Source organism: Ictalurus furcatus, chromosome 18 (assembly GCF_023375685.1).
Source record: "Ictalurus furcatus strain D&B chromosome 18, Billie_1.0, whole genome shotgun sequence".
Taxonomy (NCBI): Eukaryota; Metazoa; Chordata; class Actinopteri; order Siluriformes; family Ictaluridae; genus Ictalurus; species Ictalurus furcatus.
This window is the reverse complement of record NC_071272.1, coordinates 13,387,696-13,413,033: the sequence shown is the minus strand read 5'-3', so window position 1 is coordinate 13,413,033 and position 25,338 is coordinate 13,387,696. Positions and strand designations below refer to the sequence as shown.

General features: G+C 40.0%; 1 protein-coding gene across 1 annotated transcript in view; it reads left to right on the top strand.

Annotated features, from left to right (window-relative positions):
• LOC128622226 (neurexin-3-beta-like) overlaps positions 1–23,433 on the top strand; it is a 123,813-nt gene extending 100,380 nt beyond the window's left edge. Inside the window, exons 5-7 of the mRNA XM_053648554.1 lie at positions 3,964–4,292; positions 17,721–17,799; positions 21,179–23,433. Coding sequence (XP_053504529.1) covers positions 3,964–4,292; positions 17,721–17,799; positions 21,179–21,987 — 1,217 coding nt within the window. The 3' untranslated portion in view covers positions 21,988–23,433. The remainder of the gene's footprint in view (positions 1–3,963; positions 4,293–17,720; positions 17,800–21,178) is intronic.
• The last annotated feature ends 1,905 nt before the right edge of the window (positions 23,434–25,338 follow it).

Here is a 25,338-nt window from a genome sequence, read left to right as displayed (position 1 = left end):
ATTACAGGTAAATTACAGTGCTTTTGTATTTTATCAAAAAACTGTGCTTGTTATGCAAATGTGAGAAATGAACTCAGAGCTTGCACCAACCCGACATCAACACCGTCACCTATAGTGGTAATATACACCATTTAAAGTTCACCGATTATGACTTTTTCCATTTATTACACCAGTCATCTGTATGCAAACTCTTCTGATGACTAAGCATTCGACCAAAATGTTAAGTGTAGAATAAACACATCTACACAACAGCCAGTAAGAGTGACCTTTTTGTTTCTGCATACTTCAATCAGTCTAATTTGAAAACAAATGCCAAGAATTGCAGTGTAATTTACCACTACTCTGCTAAAACCATACACAACATCCACACATATCACGTGATCGGCAATGGAGACTGTGCCTTACTCATACATTGTAGATTTAATTTTGCATTTCATTTTAAATAGGTCAATAAATAAAAAGTAACTCCTGCCTAAACTACTGCATAATTACTTCTCAATAACTCAGAGGGTTAAACATTTTCTAACTATAAATGAACTAAATAAATCTAATTAATGCTTAATCAGGTAACTAGATATATACATATACGCTTGACCTAAACAATGTCCCTTTAACATGTAACACACAAGCTTTTGTGATGTACCAAACCCCTCACATTTCAGTAAAGATGTCCTGTGTGAATGTTGATTTTTATGATAGAGTTTACACAAATTTATGCTCATAACTGAGTTCTGTTACTGTGGATTTTGTACAGTATAAGAAAGTCTTTGGTCCACCTCAAAGCTTCCGTTCATGACCTCAAGGCTGTTCTTCCATCTGCAATAAGTGTGAGCTGAGCAACAAAAATCATTCCATTGAAACTGGGCTTAAACTGTATGATAAGTGATCTTACTACCACTCACACTGCAGAAATCATATGACAAAAGTGCTCACACTGTACAAGTGCCTCACGATGCAGGTACTTATACTGAATGACCATCGAATCCAAAGTTAAAGGTCAAGTGCTTAAAACTATGCACAATTTTATGCTGAAAACACCAAAGAAAAGGAGTCGGTGAAAAAATCTAGACGTTGAAGTAGGTCGGGAAAACATGGTCCTTAAAAGAGCTGAACATTTTCTCTCGTTGACAGCCGAGTTTTCATTGGAATCAAACCCTGTTAATATTTGAGTGAAACAGTGAAGTCACTTGTGCAGTCTAGAACGTGTGAATATAAAACCAAAAAAAGTTACAGATCGACCCCTCCAGAATTAAAGCGCCGATGAAGTCAGTTATTTTTTTAATAAAGTGTGGACACAAATTAATATAGAGATCACAAATTAAAATCGAGACAATGCCACAGCAATCCGTGGCTGGGAGACAAAGGAGTAAAATTGGCTGTGCTCTCTGGGTAGGATGGATGGCACACACTATCTTCCCTGTAAATCAAAGCAACACTAGCAAATTGTGAGCGTCTATGAGCTCCTGTTTGTGGAAGAGCGTAGATGGAGCATTCCTCTGAGTGTGTTACGCTGCCGAGTGATGTAGCATGAACAGCAGTTTAAAAGGATTGGTTCGCTAGCTTCATGTGCCTCAAAGGAAGCACGTTTTAGACTTCACGCTCCCTGGTTGGTAGTTATCACATGACAAGGGAGAGCTGGAGGGTTGGAATTGCCAAATGACCAAATTGGGGTGAAAAGGGGGGGGGGGGGGGGTTAAAATGGTTTACTATTGTATCATAGTATATACAGTATATGCTATATGAAGCCCTGGGGATTCCTTGTCCCCAACTTTGAGAATTTCGCCTTAAGCGAAATTCATCTTAAGCGAATACTCAAAGAGAGCAAATTATTTTGGCCATTCTCACCAAACAATTGACCACATTTTAAGTATAACATATTAATTCATGGGCTCAAGTTACACAATTCATGGCAACAGTTTTGGTATGCCGTGGTCACAACTTAATAATTCATGGCTATATGTTACTTACAGTAGTCTGTGGGCTTGAAATATTAACTCAGTATTAATTCATGACCACGCCTTTATAAAAAATAATCTCCATGTCACCTCAGTGGCTCTGTACAGGACTGATTGTGTGATTGCAATTTTTTTTCCATGCAGATTCAGCAACAGTAGATTACTCTGGGCCCCTGTGCACAATGCATACATATCTGCTCACAGTTATGTACAGCTCGGTTCTAAGTTGTTCACTAGTCAGAATTTGTAGACCCATTTATGTAATCTCACAACATCCTGTTACACAAAGAGCAGGAACTGGATTTGTTTATGCTGCCAGATAAATATCCTCCTGATGAGTCATATTCACTGTTTCCACCATTGTTTACCATCTCGCTATTAAAAACTAGAGCCTACTTGTATTGAAAGGCAACCTCGCATTAGGACTGGAGAGGCTCTTTCTAAGGCCAGAACAACTGCCCACTTCACAATCAAATGTGGCAGAGTACTCTTTGTACGGCTGTTCATCAGGAATAAGTAGAAACTTAAGTCCGGCTCTTAGAATTCACTGGCAAGTGCCTCTATCTCAATCAGCTGTACCCTTAGGCTTGTTAAAAGTGCTTTTGTTTTTGTGATTGCTTTACTTTTCAACTGGGTTTATCCAATTATAACACCTTTTATTTTTTGATTTACAATTTTCAATTTGAAGCTAGGAGAATCTAATTACATCCAGATTTTTTTTTAGGGAATTGCAGCTTCTGTTCTTGTTGCTACTCTCACTTGGTGAAATTCCTTTAGTCTGGCTCATAAAATAATACAATTACGAGATGGTTGTTGCTGATTGGATAGTGTTGGAGTTCTCCAGTATCTTCAGTGTTGTGAGTTTGAATCCACAGTGATCTGTGTCGGAGAGCCCATGAAACCAAAATTGGCTGTACTCTCAGGGAGGGAGAGGCAGCCTACTCTCTCTTCCCTATGAATCACAGCCAGTCATGGGTCTCTGTGGCCTCTGAGTGGATAGCATATTCCTCCAAGTGTGTCACGCTGCCCCCTGATATTGCAGCTGTTTGAAAAGATGCAGTTGGAAGCATATGATAGCCTTTCGTCTTTCCCGGTTGGTAGCTACCATGTGATAGGGGAGAGTTGCCTGATGGGTGGGAATTGGCCATGACTAAATTAGGGAGAGAGAAAAAAAGCAAGTTAGACAGCATAGATGATAAAGCAGTTTAAGATGTTGTTATTATTAGATCTTCACCAGAATAAGAGAAATAAGAGGTAGTAAGAGAACTGAATGGAGAGTTGAGGGGACCAAATACTTAGTGGAAAATAAATGGAAAACAAGGGTGTTTGTTTATTTGTGTGTGTGTGTGTGTGTGTGTGTGTGTGTGTGTGTGTGTGTGTGTGTGTGTGTGTGTATGTGTGTATGTTTGTATGCATGTTTGTGTCTCTGTCTGTGTCTGCGCATGAGGCTTGAGGATGAGGAAGAAACCCCTCATGCCCTGGTAACACATTAGCATTGGAGCTGCCAGATGACACTTATCAATGCAGATTAGCAACAACAAGTCCTATGAATAAAACATTTTCAAAAGTACTTTACATATTCTTAAATAGTTTTCCAATTGTATTCTCTTCATTATCTTTATAATTATTAATGAGGCACAGATAATTATATATACAGCTGTATTCTGTAATAAGTGCATTTTCCATTGTTCTTCCATATAGCTAAACTACTGCAGACGTTGTAGCTAATTGCTGACTTCATGATTTACATATCACTTTGACTCATGCTCTGTGAAAGTCAGAAGTCTATATTCATTAAAACTGAAGATTTCCATTGCTGGGTCCAAATGCTCAGAGTGTTATTGGCTCATGCAGGAAGATCCTGTCATAAAATATGCAAAACCTACCTTTTATTTAAGCTAATGTTTCTTTCTTTCTGTCTTGCTGCTGTTCTGCCTCTCTGCCTCCTCTTCTTCTCTCACTCTGGCTTTCACCTTCTTCCTTTCCTTACTCTTTGGGACCACTGTAGGGCGGCAGTTGACTATCTTCAACAGCCAGGCAGCCATTAAGATCGGAGGCCAAGATAAAGGCCGGCCATTCCAGGGTCAAATCTCAGGCCTGTACTACAACGGACTGCAAGTGCTGAAGCTGGCAGCTGAGGGTGATCCCAGCATTAAAGTGGAGGGCAACCTGCGCTTGGTGGGAGATGCACCATCAGTAATGTCCACAGAGACCACCTCGGCCACGCCTCCAGCCGCCATGGACATGTCCACCACCATCATGGAGACCACCACCACCATGGCCACCACCACCACTCGAAGACAGCGTTCACCCAGCCTCAAGGACAGCATAACACAGGTGAGGAACAGAGTGTCAACACCCTCATAGTGCAGCTAGAGAACAGTCAAGAACATTCACGGTAGTTTAAAGTTCTAATACTGGTGGTTACTAAATTGAACACAAACCTGATTCTTTGTCTTCTGTCTCTGCCTCAACACTCCACATCCATCCAATCAGTTAAACATCAGGGGCCAGCTGAAAGTAAGTTCGATCGTAAGCCGGAGGAACACTCTGGCCTAACACATGCTCGAACTGCAGCTCATGCTGTGTCACAGGGTGACATAACACACTCGAAGGAAAGCGCTGTCTGCCCTCTTCCTCATACATGAGCTGACAGATGGTCTCACTGTGATTGACCAGGGAGAGGTTATTCCATTCCTCCTACCCAGAAAGCATGAACAATTTTGCTTCTTTGGCTACCAGCCATGGATGGCTGAGTCATTTGAATACCATATGGCATTTGAAATCACAATCTCCTGACAATAGTGGCCTCAATATACTGTATACATTAAGGGTACGTTTACATTTTTACGTATGTAACAAATGTGTCTCGCTAGTCGTAGTAGTGATGCAGTAAATCTAAACTTTGCTGGAGAAGTGTCATTAAACTCAAAATCTTGAGCAGCACAAACACCGTCTTGTGCGTTTTCACAAAATCTCGTTTTTGTACGTTTACACGAGACAATAACGGCATCGTTTTCAAAAACTTGCACTTTGAAACCTGTTTTCAACAATTTGCGTTTTCAGGCCCCAAAATGCAACTGTTGTGTAAACGAAGAGCCAAAACGCATAAAAAGTTTTCCGTTTTTAGGTGAAAACGTTGACGTGTAAAACAGACCCTAAGGAAGGAGAAAAAAATTTACAAATCTGTAAAAATTAACATTTTACAATTTTAATGGTTAAGTACAAACTTTTCACATCAAATTGGCTGTTTCCAGTCAGTTTGTAATTTATTTAATTATTTTTTTAAAGATATTGATATTACAGTGGTGCTTGTTTGTGTTTTATAGAGTTTTCTATATTTCTGCATAAATGTGACCTAAAACATCATCAGATTTTCAAGTCCTAAAAGCAGATAAAGAGAACCCAGTTAAACAATTGAGACAAAAATATTATACTTGGTCATTTATTAATTGAGGAAAATTATGTAATATTACATATCTATGAGTGGCAAAAGTTTGTGAACCTTTGCTTTCAGTATCTGGTGTGACCCCTTGTGCAGCAATAACTGAAACTAAACGTTTCTGGTAACTGTTGATCAGTCCTGCACGTCAGCTTAGAGGAATTTTAGCCCATTCCTCAGTACAGAACAGCTTCAAGTCTGGGATTTCTATCAGATTAAAGTGCATGGAATCGGCCATTCCAAAACTTTACTTTACTTTTCAAGCACCACTGTATATCATCATAACCCCCAGCCCTACTTAGACATTTAAATGTATATTTCTTGCCTATGAAAAAGTATATATCATGCAAATTTGAGTACTATTTAAACAGTGAAATTTATTCTGTTAGCCCTGAGGTCTTCAAGAATAATGTTGAGAACCTTTTGCTCCTGAAGTCCAATCAAATCCTCCTAGATAGTCCTTCCAGACCTAACAGTCTTTTAACATTGATCTCTGACTTATCTCATGGATATTTATTCTATACTATTTGATTATCCCTGCTAAATCTCACTTCTATTAACTCAATCTCTGTCTATAACTCAGTTATATAGATGGATGGATTTCCCTTTTGAGTCTTAGATCCTTACAAGGTTTCTCTCTCACAATTTCAAATCTCAGACAGTTTTTCCTCACCACGGTGACCTTTGGCTTAGTCAGTAAGGGTCTGGATCTGAATTGTGACATTGTCTAAAAAAAGAAAAAATAAATAAATAAAACTTAATTGAATTAGATAGCACAGCTTTAAACAGCAACCCACAGTTGTCCTCAGACATTTCAGCATGCCATGTAAATAAAAAGTTAGTTTTATTATATAAGACGTGCAGCAGTCATGGACAGAAATAGGGATAAGAGGGTAACTTGACCTAAAGGGAGACTGCATAATCATTTATTGCCTTAGATGAAAACATTGTATTGTTACCAGTATTCATTGCTGAAGAAAGAGATAGCTACTAATTGATTTTCTGGTTATTTCTCTGTGTGAATACAGTGTTCTTGGTATCCATCATACAAACAAGCAAAAATGATTGCAAAAAATAAACATTATGAACTCTATTTGGAACAGGTTTGAAGGAGAATTGGTTTATGTGTAAATCTCTTAAAAAATGAATTCCACATAAAATTTATAAAGTAACCATTATCAGTGTTTCCACTTAAGACAAACTATTACATTGGTTCTAACAAAAATAACTCTCATAAGAACTATTTTTAAATAAAGATGTTTTTTATGAATTGTATACATCCCTTTGGTTTTTGTAAATAAAAAAAGAGAGATAGTTGCACGCAACCTGTTTGCAACCTGAATAGCAACCTGACACTAGTTGGTTATAATCTGACTCACGAATCTGTCAAGAATTTTATTTAGGAATTGGTTTCTTATTAGCTAAAATGTTATCCATTTTTTTTTATTATGGATTACTACTAAAAGACAGGGAGTTCTAACTGGCTAAACTAACCCTTTTTAAATGGTAGAACCTGTCCTGTCAGTGGTTAAATCTGACAGGACAGGTTAAATCTTGATAATCTATCAATTAATGAAAATGTAACCCATTACAACGACAGTCTTTTAAATACCATGGACATTCTAGCTCCATTGAAAACATGTATTGTTTCTTTTTCTCATTGTGCACCTTGGTATTGCCTTGAATTACATCAACTTAAAGTCCATGGTCGTCATTTAGAATGTCTTCATATCAAAACCGCTCTTAACATCCACAAAAGTATGTGTGATAACCATATGTTATTATATAAGGAATCTTTTCTTAAGGCTAAATCTGACTATTATACTAATCTAATTAGGTCTGCTGAGGGCAATACTAGAACTGTCTTCTCTACTGTAAGTAACTTTCTTTGGTCCCCTGACATGCTTCCAGCTCCCATGCAATCTATAGCTTATTGTAACACTTTGCTGACCTTTTAAAAGTATAAAATCTCTGACATTCACCAGCAATTGAATGCCATGAGTAATGTAGCCTGTAGTGCACTTTATCCAATCTTTCATGAACCTCCCCAAACTAGTCTTATGAGTTTTGATCTCCTGACTGATATTGAAATATCTAATTTTATTTGTAATTCCAAATCATCTACTTCTCAGCTTGATCCCCTCCCCACATATTTGGTTAAAGCTTTTTTACCCTCCCTGCTCCCCATTATAACTAAAATTATTCACTCATCTCTTATTGGGTGTGTCTCATCATCTTTTAAAACTGCTGTGATTGGTCCTATACTGAAGAAACCTGGTTCAGACCCACGAATACTTGAAAATTACAGAACTATCTCCAATTTACCATTTCTTTTAAAAATTTTAGAAAGGATAGTTGCTTCTCAGGTCCACATACATCTTTTAAGTAATAACCTTTATGAACAGTTCCAGGCAGGTTTCCGCTTACATCACAGCACTGAAACTACTTTGGTCAAAATCACTAATCTGTTAATCTCAGCTGATGCAGGACTTCTGTCTATACTCATTCTTCTTGAATTAAGCGCAGGCTTTGACACTATCTCACACAACATCCTTTTAGAGAGATTAGTATACATTGGTATTAGCGGCACTTCTCTTGCTTAGTTTAAATCTTATTTCTCTGGTCGCACTCAGTTCATTAAATTGAAACATTTTCGTTCACAGTGCTCTCCAGTTACTACTGGTGTTCTACAGGATTCTGTCTTGGGCTCTATCAAGAATCTGTCAGGGATCTATGTCCTACCTCTGGGCTATATTTTTAGGAAATTTGGAATCCACTTTCACTGCTATGAAGATGAGACCCAGCTCTATCTGTCCACCAAGTCAAATTCTTCTTTCCCACCGTGTTCCCTTCATAACTGTTTCGTGAAATACAATCATGGTTTTCTTGTAACTTTCTCAAACTCATTAGCAGTAAAACTGAGGTTCTTTTTGTGTGTACTAAGTCTAATCTTGCCAAATCAAAAAGTTTTGCTCTGAATATTGATAATTCCACTGTCCTTCCCTGTTTGAGTCTGGGTGTCATTCTGGATAGCACTCTTTCTTCTTTCAAAGCACATGTAAATAATATTACTCAGTCTGTTTATTTCCACTTGCGCAACATAAATCATCTTCGCCCCTCCCTCTCAACTCACAGCGCTGCCACTCTTGTACATGCTCTGGTCACGTCCCGCTTGGATTATTGTAATTCCCTTCTATTTGGTCTACCACAAAAAACTTCAGCATAAATTACAGCTGGTCCAAAACTCAGCTGCAGGGATTATTTCACAAACCCCTAACTCTGTCCATATAATTAGCATTATCATAGGAATAAGTACATTCATAAATAAGAGTTTTTTTATAGTAAACTAATTTAAAAAGGATAATTTACAGATATCTGGCGGTAGAGTTCCAGAGTCATGGAGTGGCAATGCTAAAGGATCTGGACCCCATAGAAGTCAGACAAATCGATGGTATCACAAGAGAGAGAGAGAGAGAGAGAGAGAGAGAGGAACGGGATGTAAGAATGCAGGTAAGACAATATATATGAAGAAGATCGAGAAGATAGGAAAGTGCTAGGCTATGAAGAGCCTTGAAGGTCAACAACAAAATCTCGTTATCAATATGAAATTTAACAAGGACCCAATGAAATTGTTGGAGAATAGGAGTTTTATTTGTGATTTTGGATTTTTATTTATCTTTTATGTTCTCTTTTATTGTAAACTTGATTGTCTGTAAATGTCTGTAAGGTGTACTTCAGAGTCTTGAAAGGCACCTATAAATAAAATATATTATTATTATTATTATTAAATCATGTTAAGTGGCCTAGCCTGCACTGACCAGACATATATAAATATCTCATAGAAATTCAAGTGTTAATACTGGAGAGAAATTGAAGGCACACAAGTCTCTTGATGGTTACACCTTTGTTGTTTGTGGGGACACTCATGATATAATGTTTTATGACTACAATTACAACAAACAGATGCTCAATTTTTAGCTGAGCAAAGTTAACTAGATAAGCATATCCATTATAGGCAACTCTTTAGTAAAAACATGACCTATGTCTCTAACATTAGCTAGCTAGTTTCTTTATATTTATTTTAAGAGTGCTTTGTAGGTTTATTCAATCAGTATAAATTAGTTATGTTAGCTAACTAGCAAGGTAAGCCTGTAAGACAGCATCACTTATATGCTGCTTAGCTGAAATGAAATGGGTGCTGCAGAGAGAGAGCTCCTCGGACCAGTTATCCCTCCAAATTGTGGCTTGGAAAGGTGTCTGATTCAATGGTATGCTGTAAAAATTAATATGTTTATGGACACTTATTATTCTGACACCAAACAAGCACAAGCCAGTATTTTAAAAAGCAAATTATGACTTGCTGTTAGATATTACTATAGGCTCCGAATATAGGAAAGTAATCAACTTTTGTTTGAACAGGACAATATGGACAAGATGGCAAACCTACTTAAATTAAAGCATTTGTTCATCTGTTGAACCATGTGCATGAACTACACTCACATATGATTTATCTGTCACTAAGATTAAGCACTGCTTATTTTCAGTTTTGCCATTCAAATTTTATTTTTAGCCAAATTAAATCTTAGCTATAGATCATTTTTAATGATTTGCATGCTTGTTGTTCTTCCTCACAGTGTCAGCACTGTATCTGTTGTTGTTCCTCCAGCATATCTGCTGAACTAAAGCATTCAGTCTCATTGCATCTCTACGTTAGTTAATGTAAACAGCATGCTCAGCCTCATCTTGTGTGTAGGAGCCATTAATGTATCTCCTATTGATTGTCATATCGGCATCATTCCCTTTGTGTCAATTCCTGTAATGTGTCAGCTCGGAGAGGCACACCTTCACAGATCTTTGGTAATTCTAGCCAGCGTCTGAGGGTTTATTCGTGCGGCATTCAGCATCATTGATCAAGAGATGGGAACTGATATGAACAAAGGGCACTCTCAATAGCAATCAGTGTCATTCTGAGCTGAACTGCCAGGCTTCATAAGAGGCGGCATTTGCGTGAATATAAACATGGACAAACCCAGATGCAGGCCTGTGTGTATGCCAAGACTCCTACTAATCCAGTTCATTGCATATAAATAGCAATATAGCACAAAATCGGAATGTAAATATGATGGCTTAGTGCTGAGGGGCTCCCAATGCACAGCTCCTTTCTGTCTTCACTTCCCGAAAAGGTGAGAGATGTAAATGGATTAATATAGTGTGTCGTTAATCCTAATGTCTGTCTGTATATGGATAGGATGGTGATAAAAAAATTTAAGTCAAATGTTAAGATGAGAAGTTTCAGTGATATTATCAAGGGAGTAGACAGATCACTGGTTGAAATATGAATGGGATTGTGTGTAGTGCTCAATATGGTGGGTGTATTTCTAAAGAGAGAGAGAGAGCTAATGTAGCCTTACACTGGCAAATGATGTGACAGTCTTTACTACTGTCATGAAATGGAGTTGAGGACGGATGCAAATGCAGATAAGAACTTTATTATATGACAGACAGGCAGACAAATCCAAATCATGAAACATAGACGTGGTCATAAAGCAGCAATAAGTCAGGCGATCGGCAAACGGGTATAAACGATGCAAAACAAGAATCGAAAATGAGGGCTAGAACAAGATCAAAACTAAGACAGAAATCATGATGATCAGCGGCTTGGTATATGGATGACACACATAATACTTCACAAAGACTAAGTGTTTGAACAGTCTCTTATATAGTGTGGAGTGAGTATGAGATTGGCAACAGATGTGTGTGATTAGAATTCTGGAGAAGGTGAACATGTGTGTGTGGGAAGTGTAGTCCTTTTTGGCCATGTTTGTAGTTGGTGGTGCATCCTGCGAAATGGAGTTGCTGGTTTGCTGTGATATGACAGAACCCCCATCCCCCTCCCGAAGCGCCAAAATACACTCCCTCCCCCGGCGGTCCTGGCCCTCTGGGCAAAATGTCTTCAGATGAACCGGGAGACTGAGTGGTATCCTCAGCTGAGCAACAAGGCAGAGCACGGAGGCGGGGCGACGTCCTCAGCGGAACAGGAAGACGGAGCGATGTCCTCAGCAGCGCAAGAAGGTGGAGTGATGTCCTCACCTGCCGAACTACAGCCAGAGGTCAATGTGCTGACCTCTGCTCCGGAGCTACAGCCTGAGATCCATGAGGGGGTCTCACCTGCAGAGCGCCAACCTGAGACCTATGAGGTGGTCTTACTTGCAGAGCTCCGGCTGGAGGTCAACGTGGCGACCTCATCTCCAGAGCTCCAACCTGAGACCCACGAGGTAGACTCACCTGCAGAGCTCCAGCATAAGACCCACGAGGCGGTCTCATCCCCAGAGCTCCAGCATGAGACCCATGAGGCGGTCTCATCCCCAGGTCAGTCTCAGGCATGAGGAGAACTCGGTTGATCGTGTCGTCAGTCTCAGGCATGAGGAGAACTTGGTTAGTCATGACATCTGCTTCAGGCCTGAGTAGAACTTGGTTGTCCGTGTCAGCAGACTTGTGCATGAGCAGAACTTGGTTGGTTGTGTCAGCAGACCTGGGCGTGAGCAGAAACTGGTTGGTCGTGATGTTGGCTTCAGGTGTGAGCAGAACCTGGTTGGGCGTGATGTCGGTTTCAGGCATGAGGAGATCATGGTTGGTTGTGTCAACAGACTCTGGCGTGAGTATAACTTGGTTGATGGTGACGTCGGTTTCAAGCATAAGGAGAACTTGGTTGGTTGTATCAACAGACTCTGGCGTGAGCAGAACCTGGTTGGTCGTGACATCGGCTTCAGGCGTGAGTATAACCTGGTTGGTCATGACATCAGCTTAAGGTGTGAGCATAACCTGGTTGGTCATAACATCGGTTTCAGGCTTGAGGAGATCTTGGTTGTCCATGTCAGCAATCTTGGACTGGAACTTTGTGTGGGAGGTCACCTCATCTATCTCAGACTGGAACTTGGCATGAAAGGCCTCGGACAGGAACTTGTCTTGAGAGGCCGTCTCTTCGACCTCAGACAGGAACTTGGCTTGAGAGGCCGTCTCTTCGACCTCGGACAGGAACTTGGCATGAGAGGCCGTCTCTTCGACCTCAGACAGGAACTTGGCTTGAGAGGCCGTTTCTTCGACCTCGGACAGGAACTTGGCTTGAGAGGTCATCTCTTTGACCTCGGACAGAAACCTGGTTAGAGAAATCGTCTCTTCGACTTCAGACAGAAACTTGACTTGAGAGGTCACCTCTTCAACCTCGGACAGAAACTTGGCTTGAGAGGCCCTCTTTTCGATCTCATACAGGAACTTGGCTCGAGAGGTCATCTTTTCGACCTCGGACATGAAATTGGCTCGAGAGGTCAGCTCATCGACCTCAGACAGGAACATGGCTTGGGAGGTCACCTCGTTGACCTCTAGCGGAACTTAACTTTCTGCTGGAGCTCTGGAGATGAGACTGCCTCATGGGTCTCAGGCTGGAGCTCTGGGGATAAGACCGCCTCGTGGGTCTCATGCTGGAGCTCTGGGGATGAGATCGCCTAGTGGGTCTCATGCTGGAGCTCTGGGGATGAGACCACCTCGTGGGTCTCATGCTGGAGCTCTGCAGGTGAGACCCCCTCATGGATCTCAGGCTGTAGCTCTGGAGCAGAGGTCGCTATATTGACCTCTGGCCGGAGCTCTGCAGGTGAGACCACCTTGTGGGTCTCAGGTTGGAGCTCTGCAGGTGAGACCCCCTCGTGGATCTCAGGCTGTAGCTCTGGAGCAGAGGTCAGCACGTTGACCTCCGGCTGGAGCTTGGTAGGTGAGACCACTTCGTGGGTCTCGAGCTGTAGCTCGGGAGCAGAGGTCACCACATTGACCTCTGGCTGTAGCTCAGCAGGTGAGGCCACCTCGTGGGTCTCAAGCTGGAGCTCCGGAGATGAGGTCACTATGTTGACCTCTGGCTGGAGCTCTGCATGTGAGACCGCCACATTGACCTCCGGCTGGAGCTCGGTAGGTGAGATCTCCTCGTGAGTCTCAAGTTGGAGCTCTGGTGCCAAGGTCACCACGTTGACCTCCGGCAGGAGCTTGGCAGGTGAGACCACCTCGCAGGTCTCGAGCTGAAGCTCTGGAACCGAGGTTGCTACATTGACCCCTGCTTGGAGCTCGGCAGAGCAGACCACATAGTGGGTTTTAGGTGGGAGCTTTGAGAAGGAGGTGCCACAGTTTGCCTGTTCATAATAGGTGGTGAACGGCACGTCAGGTTCATCTCTGAGGCAGGGCTCCCCCAAAAGATCCACCAGGACTGCCCTGGATTCCGGACTGCCGAACATCATCATGAATAGTCCCACAGACTGAGTTATGTTCTCCAGTCCCCTGGATCCCATGGCTGCTAGACGCTGCACCCACTGGCAGGCTGAGCCAAAAAAACAGGGACACAATGAACCTTATCCATTGGTTATCACTGGGCTTGGGGTCCGTTAGGCTTGAGAAATAAATCTGGCAGTCAAGCAGGAAGTATTCAGGGTAGCCAAAAAACCCATCAAACCGATCTGGGAGATCTTCGAAAATGTCCATTGCAAAAACTGGATCGAATCCAAGGCGGGGATGGTTTGCTTAGCGTGACGTCTCCTCCGTCTTCCTGCTGCATCCATGGTGAGGCGAAGTATTCTATCACGAAATGGAGTTGAGGACGGATACAAATGTAGATAAGAGCTTTATTATATGAGAGACAGGCAGACAAATCCAAATCGTGAAACATAGACATGGTCATAAACAGGCAATAGGTCAGGCGATCTGCAAACGGGCATAAATGAGGCAAAACAAGAATCGAAAACAAGGGCTAGAACAAGATCAAAAGTAGGACAGAAAACACAATGATCAACGGCTTGGTGTATGGATGACACACGTAATAGTTCACAAAGACTAAGTGTTTGAACATTCTCTTATATAGCGTGGAGTGAGTGAGTATGAGATTGCCAACAGATGTGTGTGATTAGAATTCTGGAGAAGGTGAACATGTGTGTGTGGGAAGTGAAGTCCTCTTCGGCAATGTTTGTAGTTGGTGGTGCATCCTGGGAAATGGAGTTGCTGGTTTGCTGTGATATGACAACTACATAATAACATTGACTGGTTTTCAACTTATGTTACTAAAGTACTCATACCAGTGACATTTTCCTTCAGTCTCTATGCTTATAACTGTCATTATGAAGGTAATATGTTTGTATAATTCATAGTTTTTGTAGCTACATAGAAGTAACCAAGCAGGTTACACCTATAAAGCTAGCATTCTAACTCATACTTTGGCTATTACCAATTATCTTTAGTCCCTGACCTACATCTGGGATGGAAATAAAGTTTTTAAAAAATGACATTAAACTGCAGGAAGAATCCTAACTAGTTTCCTAATAGTGTTATAGTGCATTACATGGAAAATTGGAGGTTTGGAATTTGTCATAAGATATCTATAAACACGATTTTAACAATGATTTCAAATACATTTTGTCACAACAGAAAAGTTTTGTCTTATTGTGAAGTGATTGCAAGTTTGATGATGCCACAGCTGTCAATGGCCAGAAGTCAAGAGAGCAAAATTGGCCTGCTGTCTGGATGGGAGGGTTGTCATACTCTCTCTGCCCTGTCAGTCACATTGAGCCAATCATGGGTGGCTATGAGCTCCTGTAGAGGGCAGATTGTGCTTTCCTTCGCGTGTGTCACCCTGCCCTGTGACATAGCATGAGCAGCAGGTGTAGCATGTGTTAGCCTTCACCATCCCATTTGGGGGGGACAGAGGGCTGAGTGGGAATTGGAAGGTGACCAAATTGGGGAGAAAATGGGGAGAATCCCCCCCAAAAAAGGGAAATCAAAGCATCTAATACAGAGAACCTGTTGGGAAATAATGACTAGAGTTGCGCAGTGAAAAGATGGCAAAATCTCACAAAGAATGTACATGATCGAGTTATTTACATAGACAGAGGAATTAAGGAGAATTGAGGGAAACAAGTGTGTTAGATTAGTGCCAGCATTGTAATAGGGCACAAGGAATGGTGGCTTTTTGATTCTAAGTAGATCCGGATGTGATAGATTGGACAAAACTGTAATGATGTGAAGATGGCTAATTTATGAATGATCTCCTTTTCTAATGATGTCAGTGTTTTTGTTGACCAACAGATTTTGCCCCCTATAAACAGAATCTGTTCTCCTGGTGTTTGCTGCTTATTCATGTTAGAATAAATTAGAGCTCATTGTTATTCATCAGTCCATAATATGACCTCAAACTGAGATCGTTTCAAGAAAAGGTGTGGGTTAGGACTGGGATCCCATGGGACCCAACTCAAAAGTCACAAGAGCAGGCCGGTTTCACTCTCATGCAGGTGACATCGGACGTTCAGATATGTAGCTCTCGAGACAAAGAAAGGCCACATTAATTGGGTGCTCGCACAGCACTGAGTGTCACATGTACCTTGTTCTTTCATTGATCATCTCCTTTACACTGGTTAGGGTCATGGTGGTTTAAATGAATAATTTGTCAAAGTGGTAGTGGAATCAAAGAACATTGCCATATTGTACACATTACCCTAGGAAAGCTTTTGAATGACCTCAGATATGTTTACAGGAGTTAAGGAAGCCTCTGATGTACCATGTACATTGAAACTATAATTAAGGCTCTGAAATTGTGTCAAGTAAAGGTACAGTTGAGTTCAAAATGCAGTTGACAACATTTTGTGGGATTACAGCAATTTAAGTGTCCTCCACTGGGAACACTCTGTGTTTGTCTTTGCACTGTGTCACAAATTAGTTATGGTGCGTTTGTCAGAACTGAACACACATATAGAAACAAATGTAACCAGCGATTTCAGCACACTTCATGAACTTGTCTTATTAAACACAAACACGTTGTGCAGAATTGCAGATAAGAGAGGTCCTCATTATGTTTTAATAAATGCAGCCATGCAAAGCTAACGCTGCAGTGCGTCTGTTAATGAGGAGCTCGGGATATCGGTGTTTTACGTGCACACTTAATCATAGTCAAACGTAAATTTATTTTGCCATTTCATTTGTAAGAAAAATAAATTTGTGTAAAGACTTTTGTGGTTTAATGCAGACTTTGATGATAATCATTTTGTTTTGTTTTTTGTCTTTTTCCAGTATGCATTTGTGTAAATGCAGCTGTAAAAAACTGAAGCATTGCTTGAAGCATTAAAAGCTTACTGTACCTGTATGTCTTTATTCTCACAATGATAGTGGGAAAGTAATAGAATAGAGGGACAGTTGGAGCTTCATGATGCATTTCAGATGTTTCAATGACATTACAGTTAAGGATCTCTGTAAATTGTGATTATTTGGCACATATTTAATTTGACTCATTTTTATAACATCTACTATTTTTAAGCACATAACATTCTTTTAGATTTGGCCAAAGCAGATGCATTAGAAACAGATAAGTAGAAATAGAAGTTTTTTTATTCTCCGCTGCTCAAAGTGCATGCTGGGAGTCACATGGTGCCAGAGACCTTTTTAGCCGAAGCTGGTTAGGTCTGTCTGCATGGTAATTCGATCAATAAATGGATGTCAGTCATGGCTGAAGTGCTAATATTCATGTGCAGAATGAGGAAAGAATATTTGCATATATTCAGCTCGAAGCAGCCAGTATCTTGATGAATGAGAAATATACTGAAGGTCACGATAATGTCCTTCATGTTATGGAAAGAAGCTTGTCGTGCAAGTGTGGTATGCTTCAAGGTGTCCTACAGCCTGCTGCACTGTTGATTGAATAAGCTTCTGTTGTTATTGTTTATGGGCTTTTTTAATATGGAAGGTTGTAGTCCACACAGAGTCGGAATTTATTCTCAGGTTTTGGAATGAATTTTCTTGAGGGATGATTGTTGGGACTGAAAATAGCAATATTAATGTCACAATCGATACAAATCCTCTTATACTCCAAGCCCAGCTTGTTAGGTGTAGATGATGTCCCAATAAACAGCGATGTGCTCGTCCAAGTGAATAGTGAAATTGTTATGACCTCCTGATAAGAGCGAACAAACAGATGCATTAAAATCAGTCACAGACCAGATCCAATTACATGTTTTATGAATATGAGGTGCGTGTGCAGAATGTTAATTGCTCTACGACTCCAGATTGGGAAATCAACAGACATTGCATACGGTAGCTCTGTATTCTATACATCATAACTAATACGGAGAATATAAATATGGTGAGATGTGTAAACAGCTGGATTTTCCAGCTATAAAATTTTTAAAAATACAAAGATTAACTGGGCAGTAATAACATAAATGCACATCACTTTATGGACATTAAACAAAAAGTTCTGTATAATTCTACAGACTGTATGGTCAACTAACCGACCTCTAACTTTCCAGAACTCTGATGACCTGTTGGTGGCGTCAGCAGAGTGCCCCAGTGATGACGAGGACCTGGAGGAGTGTGAGCCTGGCACTGGTGAGTGAACACAGGGAATAGGCCAATAGTAATGAGGCTCTCCAGAACAGCACAGGTTCCAGGTCCACTCAGTACACACATTTCAGCCCCAACACCTCTCTACAAGCAACCACAATAAATGGCTAGCCATTTGGATCAGTCTGAATGTAGCATAGCCATGTTATTGGGATGAGTCCAAATTTTTTATTCCTACTCCTAATACACCTGAACCAAGAAATCAAAAATACCAAGTACTTTTTTGGGAGCTGAGAAAGAGCTAAAATATAGACTGTCTGAGGGTTCCCTTGAGAGAACACTATATCACCATAGTGCGAGCCATGAGAGCAAAAAACTTATTAGAAACACAATATAGATATAAGATAGGGGTGTCCGAGCTACAGCCTGCAGGTCATTTGGAGCCTGTCACTAGTGTTTAAATGGTCCACATGCTTTTTAAACATAAAATTAAAGTTGCCAACGCCGTTGACGTTGAATAATGGAAGTTTCTAATGACCTAAAGCACTGCACTTTGCCATCACGTGAAATAGAATTTTTAAAAATGGATCAGCTCCTGATGTTTGTTCTTCGAAACAGGAACAATATTAGGTTTATCTTAATATGTTGCATATGCATGAGAGCACCAAATCTAAATTCTTTTTCAAGCTGTGCAGGTGAGACCCCCTCATGGATCTCAGGCTGTAAAAATTTTACTTGTGGTTTTAAAAAAATATACTGTAAATAAATTTTAAAAACTAAAATTCAAAAAGAACTTTTACTTCAGAGCAGTAGTTGATATAATGAAGGAATATAATCTGTGGGAAATTTATTTATAGTCTATAATACCAGCATACATGAAGCTAGAAGCTGTTTACTAAAAAAAAAAAATTAAGGCACATACAGTACAATACCGTGATTTTATCACAGGTTATGTTCTTACGCATCCTGCAAAGCCTAAACCTCCCATACCTATGATGAAATCACCTTAACGTTCTTCCTGTCATTGCTTATTGCTTTTATAAAAGCACAATTTTAAAAATTCAATAATGAAATACGAAGTGTAGTCAGTTAACAGTAAGCTTTAGCTGCTAAACAACATAACAGGCATAGATTAGGCTATTCCATGTAGAGAACAATGTCTTAATGGTTAGAATTTCTGATTTAAAATCTGGCGCATTAATGCAGATTAAAATTATTGTAATACATTCACAGGTATGCATATAGCGAGGATTTCAGATCAGATTTTAGATCCAAAACATTCTTCTTTTTTTTTTTTTTTTTACAATTACAGATAGATCTGGGCAGTGATTTCATGTTTTTTTTCTCCATCTGGCCCCCATTGGACACCCCTACTTTAATACAACAGATAGTCATCAGCTTGATAAAAAAAATAATTAACATATCATTTTATTGCTGATTTATTCTCTCACCTACATTTTTGTTGTGCAAGGCCAGGCTTTCCTCACACATCCTCGTTCATCACTATAAACTAGAAAAAAGGGCACTAATTCTAAAGTGTCAGTGTTATCCAGCCCGCTGAGGAACTGTGCAGAAAATTTAAATAGCATGTGTTCTTACAGCATATTGAGAGGTGTGATTTATCTATCTATAAATCACTGCAGAACACTGTGAGAAACCACACCCCTCAATATGCTATAAGAACACATGGAATTGAAATTTTCACCCCCACTTTATATTAAGGGTTTGTAATACCTGTGTAGTTACACATAAATTATACTTGTCGTCTTCAACAACAGAAAAGCTTTCAGACTAGAACTAGAAGCCAAGAACCCCAAAATATATAAAGAGCATTATTTCTAAGAGTGTATAACGGAAATACTGAGGATGTGAGTACTGTTACAAATGTATTACAGCTCTATGTGTTTTGTAAGTTATCTGTGCTTGCGTTGTGTTGTGTTGTAACATATGAACACAACAAAATCAAACAGGTTAATACCTGTAATGTGACAGTACATAGGTACAGTACTAATTGCTCAAATATGGTATGCTGACTGTAAAGTCTAACTTCGATGTAAATTTACATAAGATGTACTGGGGCAATCCAGCTGTAATTGTACACATATTCTCACATACAAAAATAATTTAGACAGGTACTGTAGCTACACAGGTATTAGAGACACAGTATGAAATGGGATCAAGTGTTCTTACAATAAGGCTGGTTTACTGGCATTTCTTTTGTAACTATGAGCATAAATCGGTGGCAGAAAAAAATATTATATTCAATAAATTACAGAACTGTGCTATTTTGCATAATTTAATTCAACAATCAGATCTCTGCTTTTCCTCTGTATTAATGTTGAATTGTAGCAATGATAGCAATGATCCCTTTAATAACAACATGAAGTTCAGTAAATCATGAAGTGAGACTAGCTCTGAAATAAAAACTGACCTAGATCCAGTGTGTGTGTGTGTGTGTGTGTGTGTGTAAGTCATAGCTGAGAGTCATCACCCAAAGCGAATGCTCCAATTCTCCGGCTAATTTACATTGCTAAACGTTAATTCCCCTGGGTGACTAGATTCCAGTGGAGGCATTCATTATGGCCAGAACTTTTCGATCACATTCTTTCTGGCTAATTTATTAGCACATCTCAGTGCTTCATACTGGGAACACTGAGTCGTATAATGTCACAATCCATGAATGAACCTGTATAAATGGTCTTTACTTAATTCTAATAACAAACTGAAACTGAAATAAATCTACAATTGAATACTGCAAACAGGTGGAAGATCAACCACAAATTTGCATTCAGTTTTATTAGCTGAATGAAATATTAGATATTGACCTACCGAATAGTAATAGAAATTGACCTATAATAATACCTATTATACCGACCTATAATTCGATATTAACTACCGAACTATCTGAATGAAGAAAGACTTCCTTGTATTATTTTTCTGTCTTTATCTTTAAGTAATAACACTATATTTGTAATTAGATTAGCAAAATATAGGAGTAGTGCACCAAAAATGTTCAGATAAATATAAGGGGAAGAAAAGTTGTATGTTTAAGGGATCATCTTACACAGCTTTCTTTTGTGTAATTTGCTTTTTTTCCCCATGCAAAAATCATCCGGCCTATTTGTTGATGTAAGTGACCCAAACTCCATGGTTTGTTATTTTGCTTTACCAAAGAAGAACCAGGAAGAAGCTTATTATTTACTCAAGCAGTTACATGCATCTGATCTTTAAAAAAAAAATCTACGTTTGAAGAACATATGATAAGATTATATTAGTCAGTATTTATTTGTGTCAGTGTATATTATGAACATTACTGTTAGATAATCTGATACTTTGTAGTGTAGTATTAATGAGATTGTAGTGCTTGTTTCTTTGCTCTAATTCTTGCTCCTTACTGTCTTTTTTTCTGTATTTTCTTTCACAGGAGGTGAATTAGTGTTGCCCATAATTACCATGGACACCCAAGATCCCCAGTCTGTGGCCCCACATTACCCTGCGATTCCCCCTCCCCCTACATCCCTGAGCCCCCTCCAGACCACCAAAGACTCCCTTGTTTTGTCTGACCCACGGCCGCCATGCCCTCCAGACCAGGAGGATTGTGGCGAGCCCTTGGAGGTGTCAGCCTTCGGCTCGGGGGAAATGACTGAGTCCGATGATGAGGACTTCTATAAAAACTCCCCAATGGTCACTGATAGGACAGTGCTGCCTCCTCCCCCTGGCGTGGGCAAAAGTGGAGGCCAAAAGCCTGGTGCCCATCGCCCTCATGCTCCCCCTGCCCCCCCTGCCCCGACAACCCACCCTGACCAGCTCCACATCCCCGCGGGTAAAATGAACACCCGTGACCAGGTGCTCCTCCCCCCAGCCCCGTCTTCCCGCCTAACTCCAGGACTAACTTACCCACCCGATTTCCCTCGTGTGCCCACAGCTCGGCCCTCGGCTTCAGTAGAGAGGGGCCTCCCCGGTGCAGTGGAGGTGATCCGTGAGTCCAGCAGCACCACAGGAATGGTGGTTGGTATCGTTGCAGCTGCCGCCCTCTGCATCCTGATCCTCCTCTACGCCATGTACAAGTACCGCAACCGCGACGAGGGCTCCTACCAGGTGGAGCAGAGGCGCAGCTCAGGCAGTGACAGCAACGGCACCGTAGTCAAGGAGAAGACACCGAGCACGACTGCCTCCATGTCCAAGACCGTCGCAAAGGGAAAGAAAAACAAAGACAAAGAGTATTATGTCTGAGAAAGGAGTGAGAGAGAAAGATAAAGAGAAAGATGGTGGGTTGATGGTTTTAGAGTGTAAATCACCTCCTCTTCATTCTCATCCTCAAACATTTAAGCCTTTTTCAAAAAGTTATGACACAGTAAGGTAAATATGGAGAGAGAGAGAGAGAGAGAGAGAGAGAGAGAGAGAGGTAAGGGAAAGTACTAATGATAAAGAAAGTGAATGGCCATGTCCTTGGTGTCGTACATAGCCATTTTAACCTTCTCTCATCCCCTTTTGTGCCTCAAGGAGATCATCCATTACATTCTGGATGATGAAATGCCATTCATTCTCTTTGCAAAGAAAATTGCCATTTCCAGAGCGCAGGAATCTTTAAGAGGTTAATGAATCACCATGGAAAGGGAGAGAACTCCCACCACACTAACTCATCAGCAGTCCTCTCCAGTGTCTGCTGCTTTCTGAATCCTTTGGCTAATTTTAATGTGAAATCGATTATATCCTGCAATTTGAACTATATAAAAAATATAATTACCTTTGATGTCATTATTCACACTGAGCAGTAAATACTCTGTGAAGTATCAGGCAAGCAAATGTTCCTGTTAATTCACTTTTTTTCAGATATTTAATTATGTGCTTGGTAAGAAAAACAGGCCGAGAGCTTTTACAGTCAATATTTCTTTGACCACGTTTCCCACATTATGGGGTATTAGAAAAAGTTTCAGATATGTGCTGTGTAGTATTTGGCCAACTTTAAGTGAAAGGAGAGTGTTAATTAGCTGCATGTGTTCTTTAAGAAATCTATATAAGAGCCTAACTTGTTGCATTTTAAATGTAATCGTATAGCCAAGAGGTTAACATGGAATTGTGACGTGTTTGACTGCTTACCATATTTTTGCCTTACCATATTTTCTGAAACCATCTCAGCCCCAAACAGTTTGCTCTGCATAAAATATTTCGTCATACCTTTACATCACTTGTACTAGCATTAATGGACCAGGCAATTTAGTCTTGTATTTCCCAGGGATGCATGGATACCTTTTTTTTTTCAGACCCAGTACTATGAGTACATGTTTTTTTCATACTCGTCGATACTAATACTGATACCAAAATGAGTGACCTAAGATATAAGATGTTATGGCATTTAAACAATATCTTTAATAGAGAGAGTGTGAGGGCTGCTGACCTGAGTGTGCACAGGAGCATCAGCAAACTGGACCTTGACTCACAAGCAAAGTACAGAATGAGTAGTTATGTCTGACAAGCTAACACGTCTCAGGGCTCAGTGCTCGCAGAACTGAAGTGCTCCTCTTATGTTGGTTTCTCTTCATGCTCTCTTCACTGCTCCATGCTCGCGAATTATTGGCACCCTGTTCTCGCTTTTAATGATAATGCACTGCTTGCTCAGGTCAGCCACCCACTGTGATCTTTATTAAAGATACTGTTTAAACATCATAAGATATTTTGTCAGGTTACTTGTATTGTAAGAAGATGCTCTAGTAGCTCTTGATATTTTCACAGAGCACAGTTACAGTCTGCTGTGTTTTGATTTCCATCATTACTAAGTACATCAGGCCTACATCACCTAGTATCATGTGAAATTTGATGCTGGCATCAGAGCATTTTTAATGAATACGAATACAAATAAATGAGAACAGTGTCAGGCCGATACCTTAGACCAGTATCAGTATCGCTGCATCCCTAATATTTACAGCAACTAGATGACTATGGGTAAATTGGAGTTTGTTTTTTTTGTCTCGTTATTGTTCACTGTTTCTTGAGCTGAAGTCTTTACTACAGTCCTGATCTAAACCTCTCTGTCAGGCCTGAAAATGTTCTGTCCTTAGGATACAGTTACAATCCATCAATGTTTAATGTTGAAACCCTGTAATTTACTTATGAGTAGTTTTTATTGCTACTGTGATGGTGATAATATTCTCTATCCCCCCCAATATCAATATATTAGCACCTACTGTAGCATATCACCACTGCAGACATACTGTATATGGATATTATAGTTGGACTAAAATTACACAAATTATAATATATATGTCTTTGCATTAACAATCACAGCACCTGCTACAGGGCAAAAAAGAGTCTTATGGTCCAGAAAATATGGTAGTGCTACTGTAAGGGTCAAAGGTATTTTAAAAGTGTAAAAGAGCTGTGTGCTGTCTCTCTCGCCCTCTCTCTCTACCTCTCTCTCTCACTCTCTTTCTCTCACTCTCCATGGTGCTAAGATGTTCATTATCTATTAGGCTACTTATTGGTGTTCCATGCATGACGTATTCACATTTAACCTTTGGGTCAGAGAGTTGTTTGATATGAAATCATTAAGTTGATTGTCATCCTACTGGACAGCTCTCGCCCCATTCCTGGAGGGATTCATAGAACCACCTCATCATGGGCGAAAAAAGATCTCGGCTAAAGAAACCTAAGAAAGCTGGAGCAATTAGCATCAATTAAAAAACTTTGTATTTATGTAAATACAAGATTCTGTGGACATTGCTGACAATACATCAGGATACAGGTTTGTTCGTATGCGTGTGCGCGTGAGTGTTTCGTCCCTGTTCGTCTTCTAGCATGAGAAAGACCTAACTAGACTTTGAGACATCTTTCTCTGCCCCTTTATTGTCCAAGAAACAAAACTAGAATCCGACGCCTACTGAATGAGACTGCAGGAAGTGCATACTGCTTGGAGGGAAGTCTTGTGGGGACCTTTTCCTGGCGTCCTCGCTATGAGAAAAAAAAAGAAACTCTGTGTCAAAATGCAGGCTCTCCTATTGCCCTGTTTTGAAGGAAGTGAGAAAAAAAGTAAGCTGACAACCGAGAACTGCTCTCGTGTTTGAAGAGCATTTCTGTATAGAGCTACGGGAACTCAAGTCTACAAAGTCTAATTTTTTTTATATATATTAAGAGGGCACATCCCAGAAAAGAGAAAAAAAAATGGTGTAATGTCTAGATATTTCTCACAATCATTGATAATTATTTTACTGAAACGGCCATACTTGTTAAGAGAGAAAGGTCTGTTAAATCTTTACTCTCTACACAAAATGTGCTTTTCACAACAACAATCGTTTCAGTCACATGAGGTGATTTTTCAAATGTGGAATCATATGAAATAAAATGTTTGCAAATCTTTATTCACTTTCTTTAATTCCACCAGGAAGAAGAATTTAGCCAGTTGTTCCTTTTTTGTTATTTTTAATACATTGTTTAAAGTTGTATAGATTTTTTTAACATGGTTGCCATTTACATAGAACAGTCAGAGTATATTCCCATTCTTACTTAATGTTACTGTAAAGTGTTCCCGTGAGATGAATTTAAATATGTGTACATTGACAGCCGAAAAAATACACTTGGTTATATACT